The sequence below is a fragment of the Lasioglossum baleicum genome, chromosome 19, assembly GCF_051020765.1.
Source record: "Lasioglossum baleicum chromosome 19, iyLasBale1, whole genome shotgun sequence".
Taxonomy (NCBI): Eukaryota; Metazoa; Arthropoda; class Insecta; order Hymenoptera; family Halictidae; genus Lasioglossum; species Lasioglossum baleicum.
This window is the reverse complement of record NC_134947.1, coordinates 2,935,941-2,958,657: the sequence shown is the minus strand read 5'-3', so window position 1 is coordinate 2,958,657 and position 22,717 is coordinate 2,935,941. Positions and strand designations below refer to the sequence as shown.

Genomic DNA, 22,717 nt, shown 5'->3' with positions numbered 1-22,717 from the left:
GTAAACATTTTAGTTTTTTTTTGTACCAAAATAGAAAATTAATTGAATAAATTGTATTTCGTAAAATTGTGTTAATTATTTTTTGTTACCTGTAGCCCAAAAATTTGTTTTTCAGAATGTATGTTAGCTCTGGACAGTCGTTGATCACGCTCAGGCCTCAAGTAACACAGGCGTTACATAAATACGTTCTCTGTTTATATTTAGTAAATATTATGTAAATTTAGTAAATACTATGTAATCTTTTCTTTTTCTTTGTATTGTTCTCTTTCACGTCAGTAACGCTCTCTATTTCGCAATAAACGCATCGCTCCATTGATTGTTGAACCGGCATACCATATTTCCCCCGCCCCCCACCACCCAATTATGGTGGAACCGGCGCTTAATGTTATGCCGGTTCTAACATAAAATCGTAGAACCGGCACCCCATTTTCCCCCGCCCCTCACCTCCCTTGCCAATGATTGTAGAATTGGCACGAAATATCATGCCGGTTCTACGATCAAATACAATAAATTAGCTCCTCTACTGTTAGTAGCAAGAACTGAAATGATTACCTTTACGTTCACACACACATTAGCTTCCTATACATCTGGAGTGAGATTTAAATGTGTCGAATCTATGGGAATTGGAGAACCAACGCCGTTATGGGTAAGTCTTTAAAATTGAAATAAGTTACCTGATATTTTATTTTCATTGTATTTGGATGGACGTCACATTTTGCTAGCAAAATGACATCTTTCTCGCATATGGTAAGACATTACCTTATATGGCTCGTTATACACGTGTACAAGTGTATTTTAATACACGTTCAAAACCGCGATTTCTAATATTAAGTAAGTACATGTGTCTCTAATGATTTTCACAATATTCCGCAGGATATCCACCTGGTTAACGTTAACTTTATAATAAACTAATCTTGAGAGTAAAATACAATACAGTTAACACGTTCCATGCCACGTGTACCACCGGTGGTATTTACACGCTGACATATTTATTTAATGCTCTAAAAACATGTATTCTATAACAAGTTTAACACTGTAGAATATATTTCCACCAAAAGAATGAGGCATTATAAAAACTGCAGTGTAGAACAAAACACATAAGTTTGTTTAGTTGTCGAGCAAAAACGGCTCTGCACGGAACGTGTTAAAAGTATTGAATGCAAAATTAACAATTCACAATGAGATTCTTTATTCAGCTTTCTAGTCAACGTTACCGAATAATGATCGATATAATTACAATGTGCTGTTGATGCACGCATGCCTGAGTTACATTGTTGAATAAAAATGTGCTCATAGAATTGAGCAATGAACTTACAAACTCACAACAGTAAAATCTGTTTCCGAGTAGTATACAGACACGTGTAGGTCAAATGGCAATATGAAATTAATTTTGTAATGGCCCTTCATCTAGCAAAGCTTTTTTTACATCCGTCTACATTCGCTTCAGCGTTATCCTTATTGTAAAATCTATACCGATGACTTCGCGAGTGAAAAATAGTGACGACACCGTCTTAACTGAAATGCATATAAAATTACAAAAACTAGCTATTTACAATGAGCTTTTATACACCTAAATGTCTTGAATTTTTATGTATTAATGGACTTGATCGCGTTCGTCTCTGTTACTTACAAACAATGTAATTCGATAAATTCCGGAAACATATACGGAAAATGTGTGAGTCGTTTCGTAAAATAAATATAACAAGAAATATTTGGCATTGCACTACATACCAATAAGCATTAATAGATACTCACTCACTCAGAAAATCTATGTAATATAACTTCGAGATTGAAATTATTTAAACAATGTACGAGTACATACAAATTTACATAAAGACTAATTAATAAAGGCTAATATCTTGAAATAATTAGAGATACCGTGGAACTATATCGAGAGGTTATTCTACTTAAATGTTGCTTGTTTTAAAAAATACTACGAAACGTAATAAAAGTTCATTACTTCCACGTATATATTGAAATTTACAGAGAAGTACTGTAAAATAACATTTTTAGGATTTAAATAAATTCGATCTCAATAGTTTGCATCAGTCCTTATACGATATGTATTGTATACATATGTGTCTCTTATACTCTACACTCTACACTCTACACTCTACACCAGGCATGCACAGCTCTTTGCTCTCAGAGCAGCTCCCGTGCTCCCAAGTTGCTCCCCGTATGATCACAGAGCAGATCGGACGTATGGAAGGGGAACCCACTAAGCGTGACTTGTAAACAGAGCACGAGAGAAGACGAGTGGGAGGGGCGTGGGGAAATGGAGAGCGCGCCCGAGTGGTCAGACTACAGCAACGTAGACGTCGCCCCCACTCCCATACGCTCTTCTTCTCGTCTTCTCTCGTGCTCCGTTTACAATTGGTGGGTTCCCCTTCCATACGTCCGAGCAAGGTCACTGCTCCGACCCTGCACAGGAGCAGGGTCGATTGCTCCTGCTCCCAAATCATCCACCTGTGCATGCCTGCTCTACACAGTGGTACATTGTACCTTATTAGTTGAATTATTCAGTATCAATTGTTCAGACGGAAGGATTCCATTGCTATTTGATATATTTAGCTTTTCAACGGTATCTTTTTCAAGTTCGTTGATGTTGTCGCATTTGAAGACTTTAATGGTATCGACTGGAGGAGTGCTGACCGCAGGTGGTGTTGCCGGTTCGTTGTTTGGGTAAATCAGTTCCTTTTTCTCACCGTTAATTTGTATAGTGGGTTGATGTTTCTCGAAAATTTTGTTCCTGATCGCCCTTCTGGTCAACTCTGGCGGGTGTGGTAGAGCGTATCGCAGTTTATCCCAGAACCAAGGATCACCCCACTTTACGTAGGTGTTCATGCTCAAATAGGCTTTCAGTTCCGAGTCTAACTTATCACTGGCACCGATCTCACCGTACAGGACTAGAATGACTCTTGCTCGACCTTCGCTGAGAGCCTGTCTGTGGGCGGCCCTAAATTCCATTCGTCCTCACACGCTTTCCAAGAAGATTGGCAACAATACAACTATCGTTCTCCTCGAATCATCAACAGACCGAGCTATTTGATTCGGTATCCACTCTCCTCTTAACCAGTCTCTGAAATGTATGCACAGTTTGAACGGTCTGGGACCGCTTTCCAACTTGGACACTAACTCGTTTATAACAAACTCTTCGTCTTTATGGGAATAACTTATAAAAGCGTCGTATAACTTGTCCCTGTCCAATTCGTCTTCGGTTACGAACCATAGGCAGAGTTGATGCACGTACAGCCATACTTTAATCTCTTCTTGGTACCGGTAGTACAAGGCTGCCAACATACCGATCAACAATCCAATCACTGCTACGGATAAACTGATTCCTACGATCATAGCCGTTTCAGCGGGACAGAAATCGGTCGCCGTCATTTTTACCATTGGAATCTTTTTATTCTTACACGTGATCAGCGAAGACTCCGAAATTCTAGGGACTTCCGTTTGCATGAAGTTCAAAACATCTCTGGTATCGCAGTCGCATGTCCACGGATTCTCGTGAAGCGTAATTTTCCTCAACTTGGTAGAATTATTCATGAATTCTAGAACGTCCAAATCCAGCTTGCTAATGTTGTTGTTGTGCAGTTCAAGAGAACCTGAAATGTTTGTGTATATTATAAGATACCGTTTTTTTTGTTTTTTTTTTGTAAGAGCATCCGAATATTAACGGGAGTCACTGTACTTTGATATTTGACCGTCAATATTGCCGGTAATATCAGTATCGCTGACGCGGCAGTTTTGGCAGCATAAAGAACGTCCAATTAATTTGAATACAACGTTCAAGCTTCAAATACAAATCTACATATATTCGATGTGATACGATAAACAATCAATAATACTGTAATACTGCTGCTACGCATCTAGATTTAAATGATTAATTCAGTTTTGGCAGTATAATTGATCATCTAGATGTATTAGCAGTATTATAGTATTACATATTGATTGTTTATCATATCACCGAATAGATTTGTATTTTTAGATTGAATGTTGTATTCAAATTAATTCGACAATCTTTATGTGAAAATCGAGATTGTAATGTAATTAAAGATGTGTAAAAGATGTGTAACTTAACAAGTTAGATTTGCTCCTATGTATAATAATTCGGGGGGGGGGGGGGGTACCCAAAAATTATATGGCGCGGGTCAGGTAGTTCCTCGATCTCATTTTATAAGTATTCTTTCAGAAATTTCAAACATCTACATATATCAAGAAAAGTAATGAAAAGAAAGAATGAAAAGTGTAATGAAGTAATTACTATTCAATCCAATAATGATTCCAAATTTCCGGGTACCCGCCCACCCCTAATAATAATATAAAAAGGGGAAACACTTGTATCACTCACCTCAACGTCAGATGGCAATACATCCAAGGGTACGTTTGAGATATTCGTACCTGACAAAAGCAGCTTTGATATCGATACATTGCTTAAGCCAAGATCAGTTAGGGGTACTAGTTGAGTTAACTTGTTACCCTCTAAATTTAATTCAAGTTGATACTCGTGTACACATTGAATATTGCGTGGAATACTCGTCAAGTTCCTGTAGGAACAATCGATCAAGCAAGCTTTGTCGAATGGTTTCGCCCAACATGTGCAACCTGTTGGACACGGGCTCGTCACTACGCATTTCAAGGATGTGGATTTCAGATGGCTCACGGATATGTTCATTGACCATTCTGGACTTTGGCACATTAAGTTTCCTGGTATGATATGAAAATAGTTTTGAACATAGGGGTGCATGTTCCCCTCTAAATAACGAAGAAAATCAAACAAATCACGGTCGCAAGCTATTGGATTGTCTTCCACTACTATCACTACGGGACGCTCGACTTTTTGGAACGTCATTAAACGTTCCGCGGTGTTGAGGTAGATGTGAGTTATATTGTTGTACCTTAGGTCCACTTGAATTTCATTCGATGTGAATTGCAGATCTTCGGCCTGAAATGTTTCATATAAAATTTCGACGCTTTAGTATGTTACAGATCCGATTATGTACTATCAGTACTATGTATCACAGGGTAGGGCACGTTTTATTTGAAATACGATAAAAAGTGATCATTTGAAATAATGTTCTGTTCTAACGAAATGATACGTGATTATTTCAAGTAACGCGTAGCCAAATAAGATGGTAACATTATACAGGGTGTCCCAAAACAAGTGAAAATCCCGAAAGGGGGTGGTTCCTGAGACTATTCTAAGAGACATTTTCCTTTGCACCAAAGTCAACTGCGGCTTTGTTTAGGAGTTATTAACGAAAAACACGGACCAATCAGAGCGCGCCTGGGCCGCCGCGCCGTCACGATGCGATGTCACGGCGTACCGCGACACTCGCTTGCCGGCGCGGCTTGGCGCGTCGGGCCAGGGCGCGCTCTGATTGGTCCGTGTTTTTCGTTAATAACTCCTAAACAAAGCCGCAGTTGAAAATGTCTCTTAGAATGGTCTCAGGAACCACCCCCTTTCGGGATTTTCACTTGTTTTGGGACACTCTGTATATTTTAACTATTATTTCTGAAATAATTTATGTATTTGGATAATGCCCAGGATTGATATGTATACTTACCGAAATGTGAGGTATCCGATTGTATCTCAAATCCAATTTTTTTAATTTTACGCTGTTGACAGTCCAATCAGTAAATATCTCGGAAATATTATTCTTGGCAAGGTACAATTCTTCTAAGAAAGCGCAATGATGGAACGGTGATATGTTCCAAATTTCGTCACGGTACAGAGACAATGAACTATTCAACGTGAGCAGATTGTTAGAAAATCTTGCAATTTTTAGTTTCTCCAATGATTTGAAGCTTGCATGATGTATTGTTTGTAACTGATTTTTCGACATATCCAATATGCTCAGCGATAGTAAGTCTTGAAATAAGTTCCTGTAACGATTTAAACAATTGTTTAATTTAAATAATTGCAACTAACAAACGTCGATTCAAAGTTGCTGATTACACTGAAACTTAGCATATGTGTAAAGTATGAAAAAAACATGCGTATTCTTTATGGATGTCTCCTTTTATTTTCGGGAATGTAAATAGTGCCTAACGGAAGGGATGAAGCATTTCATTTCATGAATATTTACCTGGATATTGAAGTAAAATGATTCTCTGATAGATCGATTTCAGTCAAGGCCTGCGTGTCCGAGAAAATTCCATCGGGCAGCGATGTTAATTCATTCAGATAGAGTTTCAGTACCGACAAACTGTGCAGTCCTTTGATATATCCTTCGGAAGAGACGCGAGATAATTTCTTTCCAACTCGATAGTGTTTATCGAGCTGGAACCCCGAAACAAATCTTCTGGGAGGGTCTCTCGTCATGTTCCGTTTGTTTCCATACATGGTCACAATGTCTAATTTCCTGTTGCGTTGGAAGATCTTGGCCGGCAACGACGTAAAATTGTTCCCGGACAAGTTCAAAACCTGCAGGTTGGTAAGATTGAAAAAGACCTCCTCGGGCAAAGCGGTCAATTCGTTCGAATTGATATCCAAGGACATCAGAGAAGTCTTCGTCAGTCTATTCTGCCATAGATTGAGCAAAGTCAATTTCGTCAATTTGTCGAACACATCCGGTTCGATGCTCGTTACATATATGATTCTGGCCCAACTCGAGCACCGTCAGATTACTAGAGTTCTGAAAGGTGTCCAACCGTAGGCGAACATTGTTTGCTCGCAGGTCGAGCCACGTCAGCTCCGGTTTGTCCGCGAATAAATCGTTGCCGAGTTTGTTGACATTGTTGGACGACAGAATCAATCGTTCCAATTTTGGGAATCCCTCGAGGTGTTTTTTCGTCAGATTCACACCCTCGTTGCCGTACGATTGAAATATTAATCTGCTGACCGTCTCCGCGCCGAGTTACCGCGCGATATCCGCGAGGCTTCTGTCCTTCGGTAATTTGCACATTTTGAAGAAGATGGACTCTACTCTCCGCGCAGGGAACAAATTGGAGGCGCGGAAGTCTGACCAATCCGCAGAGCTTTTACATTGTATCTGAAATAACAATTTATGTATCTTCTTTTCATCGTAGTACCGACTGCGGTCACGCTTTCTGTTACTTGCAATTAGCACGTTACGTAAAGGAAAGTGAAAGTTCTGGTAACACGAGGCAGTCTATGAGACATACATATCATTTTTATTATTTCAATAATTGTAAAATGAAAAATCTGGAACCGGTCATTTTAACCGGTGGTCAACGAAATAAATAGTGTCACGTCGTTTCTCGTTTCTTAGTGATACGATAGCGACTCCGGGTATTTACAAGCGATACCGCCGGGCCACGTTCGGCCGCGCGAAACGGGGTCCACCCGGGACAAAAATTGTACGCAGGCACGTCGTCTCTCGAGATCTCTTACGTAAAGTTCGGGCGCCAGGCACAGAAGATGCCACGCTAAATTCGCTAATAAATACGATGAGAGACGACCATGCGAGCCCGCGACAATCGATATTACGCGAAGATGAGATACGAATGGTCGCAGGATTCGACGCGGGTCGAACACGAGGCATTCCCCGCGGCGGGAAGGTTTCTCACGCAATAAACACTCTCGTACGATCTGGGTTAACGCAGTTTATTATTCCGATGTTACAATTACGATGCCGGCAGCGACCGGCAGCGTTTCACGGTTAACCTACGCGTAACAGGTGATCGGCAACGACAACTCGTTGTACGCGCGCTTCGACCTTTCCTGGTCCTTCACTTTACGCTACGAATCCGGCAGCAACGTGATGCTAATGTCGGCGCTCACGATCTTCGCGTTCTACGCCCGGATTCGGATGGAGTACGCGTTATTATAAGCTTCTCGTCGGCAGAACGAATCGCGGAAATACGACGAGAGCACGTGGCGGCGTCGCACCGTGGGACGACTCGAGGTTCGATTCGAAACAACAACGACGTGCGAAGTTCGCGAAAAGAAATATGGCTCGTCTCCGCTAACACCGTCACCGCGACTATCGAGGTCCAGATATCGCGGATCCCTACGTCCGACCTCTGTTGAGACTATTAACGCCCGTTAAACATAGTTTCTTCTTTCGAAACAACAACGACGTGCGAAGTTCGCGAAAAGAAATATGGCTCGTCTCCGCTAACACCGTCACCGCGACTATCGAGGTCCAGATATCGCGGATCCCTACGTCTGACCTCTGTTGAGACTTTTAACGCCCGTAAAACATAATTTCTTCGCACGCCCGTGGACCGACGGGTTTCTCCCGTTCGCGAATGTAACCGGATCCGTCATAAATACCGTCAGCTACAATGCCACGTTGGTGATTCGACGACGCGATCGCGGACACAACACACTACCGAGCCAACGCGAGAAAGATCACTTTATCGAAATGAGATCTGACAGAAGCTTACCCAGGGCAACGATTGATGGTCTCACGTTCTCGTCCCTCTGTGTCCGGCAGCTCGCTTCGCAAATACCATAGTTCTTATGCAATAATTAAGGTTCGAAATTCGCAACTAGTTTTCGCTAAAGCCAACGAAGAAGTGATCTCTCGCGGTGTGACTCGGGAACGCGGAAGCGGAGCGTCCCCCTCTTGCCGATCTCGTCCCCCCGCACGCAGTTCGACCTATCGCTGATAGATTTTCGTACGGGGCCTAGCCCTGCGCGACGGCCCCTGGCGTCCGGCGTTCCGCTGGTTCTCCGATAGCGATGTTCGTTGATTCGCTGTTTCCCTCAGAGGCGATCGACGCGAGCCAATCCGGCAACTGGCCAGGTTTCTCTCCGGATGAGGCGACGGCGAGACAGTTGAGATCCCTGGCTTGGCATCGCATGTCCTCGACGGCGCCTCCAGGTTGTCTATCCTGGGCCACGTTGATCCCTCGCTTCCTCGGGGTCGGAGTTTTCGCCGACGCCGATCCTTTTTCCGTTTCTCGGCGGGAGAGGTGCTTCGGGTCCCCCCTTGGGGCCCGACTACGGTCCTGCAGATACGCGTCGCGCAATTGGCGCGACGCTCCAAAAATATTAGAACTCGCCCATGGGTCTCGTTCGCACCCAGGGCAAGCGCTCGCCACGGCGCCTCTCGCGTATTAGGCTGCCAGAGGGTGACCCGGTCTTCCGATAACCGGCATCGGGTGACGTTGGCAAAACTGCCACGTCACAATAGGTATTTTCATTTGTTTTTGTTTTTTGTAAATATATATGTAAATTGATATAATACCTCATACAATAGTTAAACGTTTAGTAATTAATTGATACCAATATATCTAATAATGTAAACAATATTTTAAATAATGGTATGTACAGCAATTTCTAGTGGCACCTCAGAATCGCTACTCTTTACGGTGCTAAAGGTTAATAAAATGCTAGAGTGACCGACGTCGTTACGCTACATCCCCTACGAATACAGGGACTTTATCATCTTTCGATGATTCTATCGATGGGCTTGTAATTTTTCTTCTCGTTTTCCGTGACTCCGCAGATACTCTTCAGGGAGTATCGATGAGTCACGCGTACTCACCTGAATATACCTGGTGGGTACAACGTTTATGACGAAGTTCGAGTCGCTTTCTGTTGGGCAACGTATCTTGGTACCACTGTTGTGACTTAGATAGCAGCTGCAATACCGTTCAGGACATCGAACATCGTCACCGTTGCACGTGACGACGATAAGTGCCACGATGATCCACCATTGATCTCTCATTTTGAAAACTCTAGCACGAACTCGTCCGCTGAAAAAGAAACATTCGCACGTATTAATGAAAGCTCAGTGATCAGTCGGGATCATTTGCGCGAGTCAATGAGGAATACGTGAATCAGAAATAGCGGTGCGTTGTACGGTAGTGCTCACTCGAGGGGGGGAGTGTCTCATGTACACGTCGACGGTAAAAGTTTCGAACGCAACGAAGAAGAGCGTATTGGAAAGAAAGAGATGCGAACAGTAGCGTGCCGGCGCACAGTGGTCCCTTTCAGCGATTTAGCTGGCCAAAAGTCGATTTCAAAAATTTGACCTAAAGTGTGAAATTTTTGGTGCTTGCTATAGTTTAATATATGGGGGACAATGTACTAATATTTTTTTTATCATTCAGGCACCCATGAAGTGCTGTACTTCACCGAAAGTTAAAGATTTTCGTAGTACGTGTCTTGCTGCTAAAATTCGATGAGACAGTTTTTATATGTTTCAAGTAAGTTGTACACATTTCTTTCCAGTATAAAAGTTTTGCAAGTAAGTATGGACTATACTTTCAACAATTTTGTATCTTTTTATTGCATATCTTATGGTAATTATTTACATTTCTACACGATTAGTATGTAAATAAGATTTGTTATGATTGGAACACTTTATGAGTAATTATGTCGTATATCAGGTTGCGTCCGAGAATTTTTTTAAACGCGGTTGTAATTGTCAAAGGTTTGGGCTTACAACAAAACAAAAAAAAGTTGCACGAGTTTGCACCTTTTTTTTTTACAGCAGTTTGTTTGTCGCGCCAAGCGGCCCTTGCGTTTCGGGCGCGCACGCTTTCCAGACGTAAACACTGCTTGACGACAAAGGAAAATGAAACGATCGTCTTATGTTTTATAAACACTAGAATGCCAAATGCAGTTTTGCCTGATTGTATCAGTCTTTTAGAAAATATCCGAAGCGAATGATCTCGAGCGACACGTGTACTGTGTGCTATAATAAAGTGAAATTGTATTGAAAATTGGCCTTGATCCACAATATTTTATGTATAAGTATTTGCTGTACACTGTTTAGAACTATAATATTTTAATTTAGTGTATACTGTAATATAAATGTAATATAAATACTGTAATATAGTGATTAGACATAGTGATTAGTATAACATATAACCTTTTCTGTGCAATAGTGTTGCTTAAATTTTATTTACAATTTAATTTACAATTATGGATTCTTGTGAGGCAGGTATGTAAAACAAATTAACTTTAATTTTTATTTTTAGTTCAATTGTTCCGTTTCCTTAGTTTCCTATTATTGATGATATATTGGATTTCTATTTTTTTCCAAGTAGTATTTTCCTAATTTTTTCTTTTATACAATAATTTTAAGTGTTTATTTGCATTCATTTATGTTGAAAAGAAAGCGAATATTTGTTTACTAGAAAACCCTAATTTTTTATTTAGGTCCATCTGGAGTTAATGTGATATCCAAGAAGCACTTGGTGGATCTTATGTTTGAAAAGAAAGAATTATCATTTCCTCAGAAATTGGAATATATTGAAAATTATATTACAAGTTACGGCAGATATTCCGAAGAAGAAGTTCGAGACATAAGACATAGAGTATCATATTTGAAATCTGAAATAAAGCAAAAGTGGAAAGAAGCACAACGCTTGAAGTATCGATTTTATGAAAAAAATAAAAACTGGTTAAATGGAACTTTTAAATTGCCAAACAATGCAGTGCGATCTGGTCGACCAACAAAAACTTTCGAAGAATCAAGCGACAGAACGAAGAGGAGAAAAACGGAGGATCTTCGAACTAGTACAGGCACAGATGAAATAGTTTTTGCTGCCCGCATGAAGCTACATTCATCGGGACAAAGAAGTGCTTCTACAATAATTAAAGAAATCACTTGTTCTCCCAAGCGAGCTAAAAAATATAAAGCCGCTTATACATGTTTAAAAGGGAAAACTATTCAAAAATTATCCTCAATAAAAGCGTTGTCAATGTTTGTTGATGCTAATTTTTCAAAAGGGCAATATTTAGTCGTAAAGAGATATATTAAGAAAATTCTTCCATCCTATAACACACTTTTAAACGAGAAAAAGAAATGTTATCCAGACAATCATTCGCAGCAAGTAACGTCAACTTCCGCAAAATTAAATTTACAAGATCTGTTAAATCACACAAGTACACGTTTAGCAACCTATTTAAATGATGTTTTAAAAAATCTAAACGAAGAAGAGTGCAAATCGCTGACTTTAATATCAAAATGGGGTTGTGACGGATCTCACCAAAATCAGTATAAACAATCTTTTGAAAATGAACTAGATTCCGATGGACATATCTTCCAATGCTCATTTGTACCAGTGCAATTATATTGTGACCTATTTGATAAAAAAGTTTTGTGGCAAAATCCAACACCTTCATCGCCACGATATTGTCGCCCCATCAAAATTAGATTTGTAAAGGAGAGTTTCGATATAATTAGGAGCGAAATCAGTGAGGTAGAAAATGCAATATCTACACTTGAACCGTCAAAAACAATATTATGGGGAAAAAGTATTTCCATTCGACATAAGATGGTAATGACCATGGTAGATGGTAAAATATGCAATGCCGTCACGAACACTCTCTCAACAATGAAATGCTACATTTGTCAAGCTACGTCAAATAGTTTTAATAGTTTAGTTACTACAGAGGTAAGGGACATAGATCCAAATAAATTGGAATTCGGGCTGTCCATCCTGCATGCGAGGATTCGTTTATTTGAGAGTATTCTCCATTTATCATATAAAATTCCAATTAAAAAATGGATTATAAGAAAGACGGACCTTACTGAAAAAAAAATTATTGAAGAGCAAAAATTGAAAATACAAAAAGCATTTCGGCAGAAATTAGGTTTACTTGTAGACGTTCCAAAACCCGGTTTCGGAAACACTAATGACGGGAACACCAGCAGAAGATTTTTCGCCAATCCAGATTTAGCGGCAGACATAACAGGAGTGGACAGAAACCTCATATATCGCCTAGCAGTAATTTTAGAAACTATATCAAGTGGCCATGAAATAAACGTGGAAAAATTGGAAAAATATACATTGGATACTGCCAAATTATATGTAAATTTATATGGTTGGTATCCAATGACACCAACCATGCACAAGATTTTAATGCATAGTGCAATAATAGTCAAACATTCTCTACTTGCGATCGGTCAACTATCAGAGGAAGCAGCCGAAGCCCGCAATAAGCATTTTCGTTTATATCGACAAAATTATGCCCGAAAGTTCAGCAGGGAAATATGCATTTTGGATGTACTAAATAGATTATTATTAACATCCGATCCCCTTTTGAGTGGAATAAGAAAAATACCCAGGAAAAAAACAAAACCGTTTTCAAGTGAAACCATGGACATGCTTTTACTACCAGAAATTCGCAGTACAACATCAGATTCCGAGCAAAATTCATCTGGTTCAGAACAATCTTCATCTGAAGATTTTGATACAACAACTTCCGATTCTACTTTATAAACTTCAGAAACAGTTGTAAGTACCTTATTATTAATTTCTATTGTTTAATTCAACAATATATTATTTTTTACTTAAAAACGTACCAAAACATATTGAAAAAGTATTAAAAAATGTTTTAAAAATACTTAAACAAATAAAAAATGATATTATATGTGATTTGAAAACGTTGTGGAATCATTAAACATTATAAATAATTTTGGCCAGCTAAATCGCTGAAAAGGACCACTGTGCGGCGGCAGTGATGCCAGAATCATGGGTCGTGGGTTTTTTCCCCTCCGCTCGCTCAGCCGACTCGACCCCCCACTCTGACGCACCATCGTCGCCACGTTACTTCTACTGCGCACGCGCTACACACGAACGTATCTCTATCAGAGTATCTCGGCCTATATCCATGATCTCGGCAGAGTAGACGACGCACAGTGGTCGGAAATCGCCAAATCGTGGCCAAAAGTCGAAAATTTTTTTCCGTTGTTTAAAAATCTATGTAATACTACTTTATTTATAAGGTTCCAGAGCACGTTTTTTTTGTCACAACCAATATTTAATACGTACTTCTGTCGGAGATACGTAAGTTCAAAGTTAGTAGTTCTAGAAGACCGGCATTTTCAACCATAATTGAAATTACTTCTGCGACTTATTATAGCGCTGTAACGCTGGTTTATCATTCTTGCTATTGTTGGGCATGTCCTAATTTAATATATAATAATATTCTGATTTTATTGCTTTATTTAATTTTTTAAAACTCTGGGAGATGAAAAAGAGAAATCTACACATCTGGTACATTTCATTAACGAAAAAGTTGCTTATCAATCGCGATCAAGCAATCATTTTTTTTGGAAAAGAAGCTGTTAAGGCTATTAAACAAGTGTACGTTTCATTTTTCAGCGACCTATTACGACCTTATGAATTATCGCCATTTCCTTAGCGACCGGTAACGTTCCGAAATGGCGAATTTGCCCTAAATCGTAGATAAAACTAATTTTCGCAAATGCTAGGTACATATTTGTTATATATTACAATAAAATGCTTCAGATAGTCAACAGTGTAAGATTTTAATTTTTTTTTTACATATCTTTATTTTACTAGAGGTGAGTGAAATATCGGAACGAAACAGAACTGAGAAACTTCTACAGGGTGTCCCAAAATTCGTGAAAATCCCGAAAGGGGGTGGTCCCTGAGACCATTCTAAGAGACATTTTCCTTTGCACCAATGTCAACTGCGGCTTTGTTTAGGAGTTATTAACGAAAAACACGGACCAATCAGAGCGCGTCCTGGCCCGCCGCGCCGCGCCGCGCCGGCAAGCGAGTGTCGGTGGTACGCCGTGACATCGCAACGAACAAGAGTTTCTCGATAATGTGAATCCTCTCCGATTTCGATGAGCTTTGGATACGTTGTCCAGACCATGATTCTGAACAACATTTCTCTTTAGACTTTTTGGCGATCGGCTTTAGTTTACGAGATAATCGTAAAAAAAGAGAAGAAGCAGAAACTGATAGAATTAAAAACTCACGTATTCAGCCGTAAATCCATTTGCTGCTTCGAAATGTGTGTCACTGGGTCACTCGGTGACGAACTGCACAGATGTCTTCAGGTACACGGCAGTACCGAAAGCCAAGGGACGTACGGCCAGGTCGACGAACTGCACAGCCGGTGGTAGAAGGCCTAAGGGATGCGCGGTCAAGTCGACGATCCAGAATTTAACTTTCACTTTCGAATCGATAAATAATTCGTATGTTTATTTTACACAGATGCCTTGAAATTTTTCCACACTCACAATCACTGTTCACATTTGTCAACACATAGTTATGCACTAATAATAATTGCCATATCCCTTGTACTGCTGCACAAATCACAACAATCAGATAATGCAATCACTAGACTGCGGATTTCATGCATTTGTAGCAAACATGAGTAGGTGCATTTTAATACAGTAGAGAGATTAAAATAATTTCAAAAAACCAATGTATTATTTTCAAATTCTTAAAATGATCACAGTAAGAATCAAATATCTGTCTGGCTCCTGTCCCTTGTAATAGCGGCAGCCAACATTCATTTTGCATAAAGATTCGCAGTCTAGTGATTAGTTTAAATATCACAGTCAAAAAAACAGCTAATACATAGCAACCGTTAGCTTTGAATTTACAAGTCTTTGGAGATGTTCTCTCTACCGCGGCTCGAACGACACTGATTTTCCGCAAGATTTTTCTAAAGAATTTAGGAAGGGCATTTAGAGTGTCGAAATTCGAAATGCACGCTGTAGTACGAGAACGACGGGACGGTTGGACGAAAAACAGGATACGAGAAGGACCGCTTTAAGACTTATGGCAATCACATGTTTAGGTTTTCCTGTAGATTGGTACGCAGAGTCGATGGGTAACCGTTCGAAAACGTCGTCTGTCCTTCTTTTAGAAAGTTTCTTAAGGAAGGTATAGGACAATAGGGATGCTACGCTGACCTGACATTTTTACCCCTTGCTGGGTAAAAGGACGGATGACGTTTTCGAACAGTTACCCATCGACTCTACGTACCAACCTGCAGGAAAAACTAAACATGTGTTTGCCACAAAGCTTACAGCGGTCCTTCTCGCATTCTGTTTTTCGTCTAACCGTCCCGTCGTTCTCGTGCTACAGCGTGCATTTCGAATTTCGACACTCTAAATGCCCTTCCTAAATTCTTTAGAAAAATCTTGAGGAAAATCAGTGTCGTTCGAGCCGCGGTAGAGAGAACATCTCCAAAGACTTGTCAATTCAAAGCTAACGGTTGCTATTAGCTGTGTTTTTGATAGTGATATTTAAACTAATCACTAGACTGCGAATCTTTATGCAAAATGAATGTTGGCTGCCGCTATTACAAGGGACAGGGGAGCCAGACAGATATTTGATTCTTACTGTGATCATTTTAAGAAGTTGAAAATAATACTATGGTGCTTTGAAATTATTTTAATCTCTCTACTGTATTAAAATGCACCTACTCATATTTGCTACAAATGCATGAAATCCGCAGTCTAGTGATTGCATTACCTGATTGTTGTGATTTGTGCAGCAGTACAAGGGATATGGCAATTATTATTAGTGCATAACTATGTGTTGACAAATGTGAACAGTGATTGTGAGTGTGGAAAAATTTCAAGGCATCTGTGTAAAATAAACATACGAATTATTTATCGATTCGAAAGTGAAAGTTAAATTCTGGATCGTCGACTTGACCGCGCATCCCTTAGGCCTTCTACCACCGGCTGTGCAGCTCGTCGACCTGGCCGTACGTCCCTTGGCTTTCGGTACTGCCGTGTACCTGAAGACATCTGTGCAGTTCGTCACCGAGTGGCCCAGTGACACACATTTCGAAGCAGCAAATGGATTTACGGCTGAATACGTGAGTTTTTAATTCAATCAGTTTCTGCTTCTTCTCTTTTTTTACGATTATCTCGTAAACTAAAGCCGATTGCCAAAAAGTCTAAACAGAAATGTTGTTCAGAATCATGGTCTTGACAACGTATCCAAAGCGCATCGAAATCGGAGAGGAGATAGTTCAGATAGTACATCGATCGATTTACAATTACAAGTTACTTATCTCGTAAACTAAAGCCGATCGCCAAAAAGTCTAAAGAGAAATGTTGTTCAGAATCATGGTCTTGACAACATATCCAAAGCTCATCAAAATCGGAGAGGGTTCACATTATCGAGAAACTCTTGTTCGTTGCGATGTCGCGGCGTACCACCGACACTCGCTTGCCGGCGCGGCGTGGCGCGCCGGGCCAGGGCGCGCTCTGATTGGTCCGTGTTTTTCGTTAATAACTCCTAAACAAAGCCGCAGTTGACATTGGTGCAAAGGAAAATGTCTCTTAGAATGGTCTTAGGAACCACCCCCTTTCGGGATTTTCACGAATTTTGGGACACCCTGTATTACATTTTAGTACTAAAGAATTACCTCACATGCAATATTTAACACTAAAATCTTACATTTTTTGCTATCTGAAGTCACCTGATAATAATTTAATATTTGTGGAAATAAATAATTTTTTCACATAACCGGCCGCCATTTTGTTTTTTTGTAATTTTGACATCAGATTCATATTCATTTTTGGCATATGATATATATATATATATATATATTGCAGAATTGTTAGAGTAGGTAGAGTAGATAGAGTAGGTAAACATACCGCGCATTTTTGTTCCTGATATAAAATCGAAATCTTCCTTTCGCGCTGCATCGAGAAGAATGACATTTTCTTATATTTTATATCATATGCTGCAACCTTGAATGGTATTATTTCTAAATTTTGTAAACCACGAGCCATTGAAAGAACTCAAGCTCCATGAGTTGGATCGTAAAGATTTCTATCGGGAACTGAATTCTTATCAGGATGCGGTATACCAGCCGGATCTCTTCCAACAATATAAAAATTAGCGCCTGCATTCATTCTAGCTTTTGCATGCCATTGTACCTAACACCGAACAAACATAACAACGTTAAAAGATAACAAAAATATTATTATTATAACATTTATGAAACAATTTATGTATAACTAAGAATTATTAGGATTTCACCTCAATTGGTCCAGCATACATCATTGGGCTTGGAAAAATTGCTAATAATGTTGAATTAGCATCCAATACACATTCGCTAAGTATAGCTTCATGCTGAAGAATTCTTGTATGCAATGGTATATCGTCGTCTTTAGTCCATCCACCGAGTGGGTGTAAAAGCAATACAGGATTTTTAAATCCTCTTCCTTCTAATAAACGTATTTTTGTATCCTACAAGTAGAAAATCAAAACAACTACATGTAACAATTTATTATGAGAACATATGCTAAACAGTAAATCAACATACTTGCATTAACAATGCATGGCCATTGTGAATAGGATTTCGAAGTTGAAACGCAAACACAGCATCGGCTTTCATTTTTTTACTTTTTGCTCTAATTTCGTTCGGTGTAAGTCTATATTTATCCAAGCCGTCGTGCCATCTAATTCTTTTGAAAACCTCTATGTCGCCTCCCACCAACCAATCTCAAGATTCATAAATCATTTTTTTTAACATATGGATGGGCCAGATTATTAGTACCAAATTGCCATCCGCATCTCTCTTCTTTTCTGTGAAAATAGAATTCTGGTCTGCGTAATATTCCAAGAGCCTTATTTTTATATTTCAGTGTAAAAGCTGAATGTCCATCCAAACGTTCCTTGTCTTCTGTGCTTATCGCAAGAACTATTGGGACAGATTGATTAATTTCCTTCTTATCTTCTACAAGACACTTTAAGAGTTGAGTCTGAAAATATAATCATTATGATATACCTAGCATTTCTATAACACATTTCTACATTGTTATTAAATATTTTATCCAACAAATTCGTATATACCTGAAGATATTGATCTTCTCTCATGAAACCTGTGAGGGGAGCAGCCCAACCTTCAGCTAACACTTGGAGCCATTGTACATCTATTTTACTAATTTCTCAACTTTGAAGTGTAGAAGCTTCTGCTTTAACAGACACTATTCGTGATTCTGGAACGAACAATTCCTTTATGGCTACTGTGGATTTTTGAAGAACTGGAATAATATGTATATTGTTTCTCCAGAAAATCAATGACTGTTGCAGCGGATTCTTCTGGGGTACAATTTTCTTCTATTTGGGGTAGTTACTATCAAATCAGGATTTACTGGTCTCTCGTACATTTGATCTATTCCAGTGAAGCCTTTAATAGCTCCTTGGCGTGCCTTTTTATATAATCCTTTTGTATCCCTAGCTTCGCACACATTGAGGGGTGCGTCAACAAAAACTTCGAAGAATGGAAGATCCGACATTTTATGAATGTCTCTTGCCATTTGTCTATCTTCTTCGAACGGGGACACAAAACTGCATAAACATATTTGACCGCTATCGGCAAACAATTTAGCTACTTTTGCGACTCTTCTTATATTTTCTTTTCTGTCTTCTTTGCTGAAACCAAGGTTGCAGTTTAAACCACTTCTTACATTATCTTCATCAAGTCCATAAGCAGCAATCCCATGGTTAACTAAAATAGCTTCGACTTTCGTTAATCAGTGTATTCAAAATTACAAAATTAATTGACTTAGCTTAAATATTCGGACCTAAGTCTGTTATCTTGAAAAGATAGCTCATATTAAACCAGGATCATACAAATATATTTTGATAGTTTACATTAAAAATACATGACAAATTAACATAGAAGTCTAGGAAATTGTTTCTTTGTCTCTCTCTCTCTCTCTCTCTTTCTATCGCGGAGTAGGAATGAATTATCAGCTGACAATTAATTATGCTAACCAACTATCTACTTTTTAATGATCCCACAGTTTGGCATTTCTTTTTTTCTGCTAAAATTGGTTATATGCTAACATTATATTTCTCTTACCGCATTATTAATATTCAAAAAGTAGTTTTCTTACAAGATTTAAAGACTTTCATTAGAAATTTTAATTCTCAATTTTAGAGGTTCTTTAATAGTTGTACATTTTTCGAAATATAAGTCAGGTACAGTGAATGCAGCAAGAAAAAATATCTCGGTACCGTACAGTTGCAACGTGTTTCTGCATACAGTAGTAGTTACGGTATTGTGTAATTTGTAAACTGATTAACCTACTTAAAGGATGATATATATTATGTACATACATGTGTGGCAATTCGTCGAAACGTTACAGGAACTAGGTAACTCAAGTTTTTCATATAATTTCATACGTCCACAGATAGTATACTTCAAACGAAGTAATTATAAGTACATGGCAAAACAATTTGTACATAGAATTCTAGTTAAAGTTTACAATGAAGTGTGTTATGTATGATAATCGTAAAATACATATCACTTGTCCACTATTAAGAAATAACTTATATTCCTTTGACCAAATATGTATAAGTTAATATGATTTGACAACATCATAAAATTCGACAAACAGTCGTTTTAAAATTGACAAATTATATGCAATTAAATGCAGGTACCTTTCGAAGTCGCTTATTTTTAATATTTACCTAATTAAAACAGTCTTTTCTCGTACGAAAAAAGACCGTGAACATTGCCTTCTTGCTGAGCAGAATGTGTTCTCCTTTCGAATTTCAAATCTCCACTGTACATCATGGATCGTAAAGCAGAGATAGATCTTAGCTCCTATGTCTTGGCATCCATGTTTGATGCCGCATTGCAAATAAGGCAGGAATTTTAAAACAGTTCCTTTGTCTACTATCGAACCACTAACACCTTGAGCTACGTTCATCTTGTCCATTTCATTATGGGAGTTGCACGCCTGCTGCAGCAAGAAGTTGCAATCTCTGTTTGTCCGAAGTACGGGTACCAATAGCAGCGCCGACTAACAATTGTTTATTTCCATCTTTACTAGCTACGGGTAACTACGATTTTTCTTTAGATCTGTTCTCGCCATCAGAGATACCACTTCTCCTTTAGCATTGACAATCGGGAGTTTTCCTTTCTTGGATTTCTCGAGGATCACGTTTGCTTCTTGCAGTGTCACACCAGCAGTTGCAGTGATCAACTTCTCCAACTTTGTCATGATTGTTTCTAATTTCGTTAACTGTTGATTCGGAGAACTCTCCAGAAAGTCAATATCCCTAGATGTGACAATACCCAACAATTTACCCCCAACCTTTTTTTCCTGTATCCGTGATAGGAACACCGCAGAAACCATGCTCCGATTTAACATTCAAAACATCACTGACCGTGTGATTAGGTGACAGAACAACCGAGTCTCTAATGAATCCATGTTTATACTCTTTCACCTAGAAGCACAATAAAAAAAAATGTCTACCATGTAGTGCTAATGTTATAAACAATTAAAATAGTTCTAACGTTCGAAAAGTCTATTCTTATCTTCTCCCACGCAACATATACAGGAAGCTAAGCATAAACAAGATTAAAATAAATGCACTAATGATCTAATAGAACTTTTTCATAAAAAGAGATTTGCCTAGAAATTCGATTTTGTGATTAGAATTCACAAGTGAATCGAAATGAAAATTTCAATTAAGAAGTAATACTTTTAATCGACGACTAATTTCATTGATCGCTCGGGTCAATAATGAAATTCACCACTTGAATCGTAAGCGTTAACAGATGAATTATATTAAAAATTTTAATCGATCAACGTCGAACCTGTATCCGCACATGACTGTGAAATGAATAAGCGATCGACAGAGTGGTATGGGTAAATGCGCGGCCGTTGCCGAAGGAACGGCAAACAATTTGAATTGAATTCGAATATACCTTGTGCAGCTCGTTGGCTTAGTACTCGGGCGTGCAATTGTGATGTATTATACCGATCCCGCCGCACAGGGCCATGGCAATAGGAGAGCGGTTTATACAGTCTAGGGTGTAGGACGGCAATTACGTAGAACAGCGATTTAGAGCAGTAGGTAGTTAGCATTTAGTGGCTAGTGTAAAGTGATAGGTGGTACGATCCTGTAGTGCATTCTCTCGGATCCTGGAGAGCTGGAGGGGCCGTGGGCGTGGACGAACACGCATCAGCGAGGAGCCTAAAAAAGTGAAAAAAGAAATTGTCATCAGAGCATTGTTTGTCGGATTCTCCCACGCTTTGGCAACAAAGTGAGGGTCGAGCTCGACAAACGAGAGCCTTTTTATACTTACCTGCCCTCCACCCGGCTTTGGTAACAAAGCTTTCGGACGTGGAAGGGTGTCGACGCGTTCCTCGGTGGTGCGTGGGCGTCTGTTGGCGACTCGCGGGTCCTGGTGTCTTTCGGGTGGAAGAAGAAGGCCTGCTGGAACGTCCTGAAAAGAAAAAGAAAAAGTGTTTAGGGTTAGGATACTTAGTCTATTTAGTTAGAATTTAATTAATTAAATTGATTTTAGTATACTAGGTAGCCGCGATTAGCGAATTCGGATAGCCAGTGACTGTGTACAGCGATACTTGCATCGTGCCGTTCTGCAAAGTGCGTCCGTGGTGCGTCCGCGGCTGTGTTGAGGTGTGCTAGGTGGTTAATTCGGAATCCGGATAATTCTGCAAGGGGTTCGTGTCAGAAGTCTCCGGACAAGTCCTAGGGTTTCACTGTGGAAAGTGTCCGGAGACTTAGGAAACGAGTCGTTTCGGAAGTTTTCCGGACGAAATAAAAAAAGGATTTAGAGGCTCTGATTCGGAGGGTCGGACCTCCAAGAGTTCCGCATTCTTCGGGTAAAGAAATTTTTAAAAAAACTCAAAATTTTTTCGTGTCCGGAAACTTTTGATAAGAGCTAAATAGCACGTAACAGAAGTTTCCGGACTACATAATATAGTAAGATTTTCGGAAATAGTAGTGAAGTAAGACTAGAATAGAATAAATAAATAGAATTAAGGTTAAAAACTTAGCGGGGTTTTGTTTTTTTTTTCTCTGCGTTTTTGAAAATTTATTGTAGAAATAAGTGTAAAATAGCATAGGAGTATTTTGTAAGGCGAGAGAGAGAGAAAAAGAGAGAAAGTTTGAGTTTATTTTAGTGTTTACTTTTGAGTGTTTCGAGGAGAATATTAATAAATAAGGCAACAATTTCGAACGGGCCATGGCAATAGCCATGTCGGATTCCGTGACCGTGTCCATGGGA

The 22,717-nt window shown here is 39.3% G+C and overlaps 2 protein-coding genes and 2 pseudogenes across 3 annotated transcripts; all 4 read right to left on the bottom strand.

The window, feature by feature from the left end:
• Positions 1 to 1,887: 1,887 nt before the first annotated feature.
• On the bottom strand, positions 1,888 to 19,187 carry LOC143218343 (protein toll-like). The gene is given in 13 exon segments (XM_076443475.1): positions 1,888 to 3,608; positions 3,815 to 3,872; positions 4,355 to 4,948; positions 5,571 to 5,889; positions 6,093 to 6,228; positions 6,231 to 6,313; positions 6,315 to 6,589; positions 6,591 to 6,998; positions 9,465 to 9,675; positions 17,316 to 17,600; positions 17,704 to 17,913; positions 17,990 to 18,428; positions 18,520 to 19,187. Coding segments are annotated over 9 exon segments (3,183 nt in total). The 5' UTR covers positions 9,648 to 9,675; positions 17,316 to 17,600; positions 17,704 to 17,913; positions 17,990 to 18,428; positions 18,520 to 19,187; the 3' UTR covers positions 1,888 to 2,481.
• Positions 17,463 to 18,061, bottom strand: LOC143218342 (bifunctional 3'-phosphoadenosine 5'-phosphosulfate synthase 2-like). The gene is made up of 3 exons (XM_076443474.1): positions 17,990 to 18,061; positions 17,704 to 17,913; positions 17,463 to 17,600 (listed from the first exon to the last, which is right to left on the bottom strand). The coding sequence occupies exons 1-3, from the start codon at positions 18,059 to 18,061 to the stop codon at positions 17,463 to 17,465; spliced, it is 420 nt and encodes a 139-aa protein (XP_076299589.1).
• On the bottom strand, positions 18,177 to 20,396 carry LOC143218341 (bifunctional 3'-phosphoadenosine 5'-phosphosulfate synthase pseudogene; annotated as a pseudogene).
• On the bottom strand, positions 19,275 to 21,913 carry LOC143218417 (inosine-5'-monophosphate dehydrogenase 1b-like; annotated as a pseudogene). The gene is made up of 3 exons (XR_013011055.1): positions 21,773 to 21,913; positions 21,392 to 21,660; positions 19,275 to 20,907 (listed from the first exon to the last, which is right to left on the bottom strand). The product of XR_013011055.1 is annotated as an inosine-5'-monophosphate dehydrogenase 1b-like (transcript).
• Positions 21,914 to 22,717: the final 804 nt, after the last annotated feature.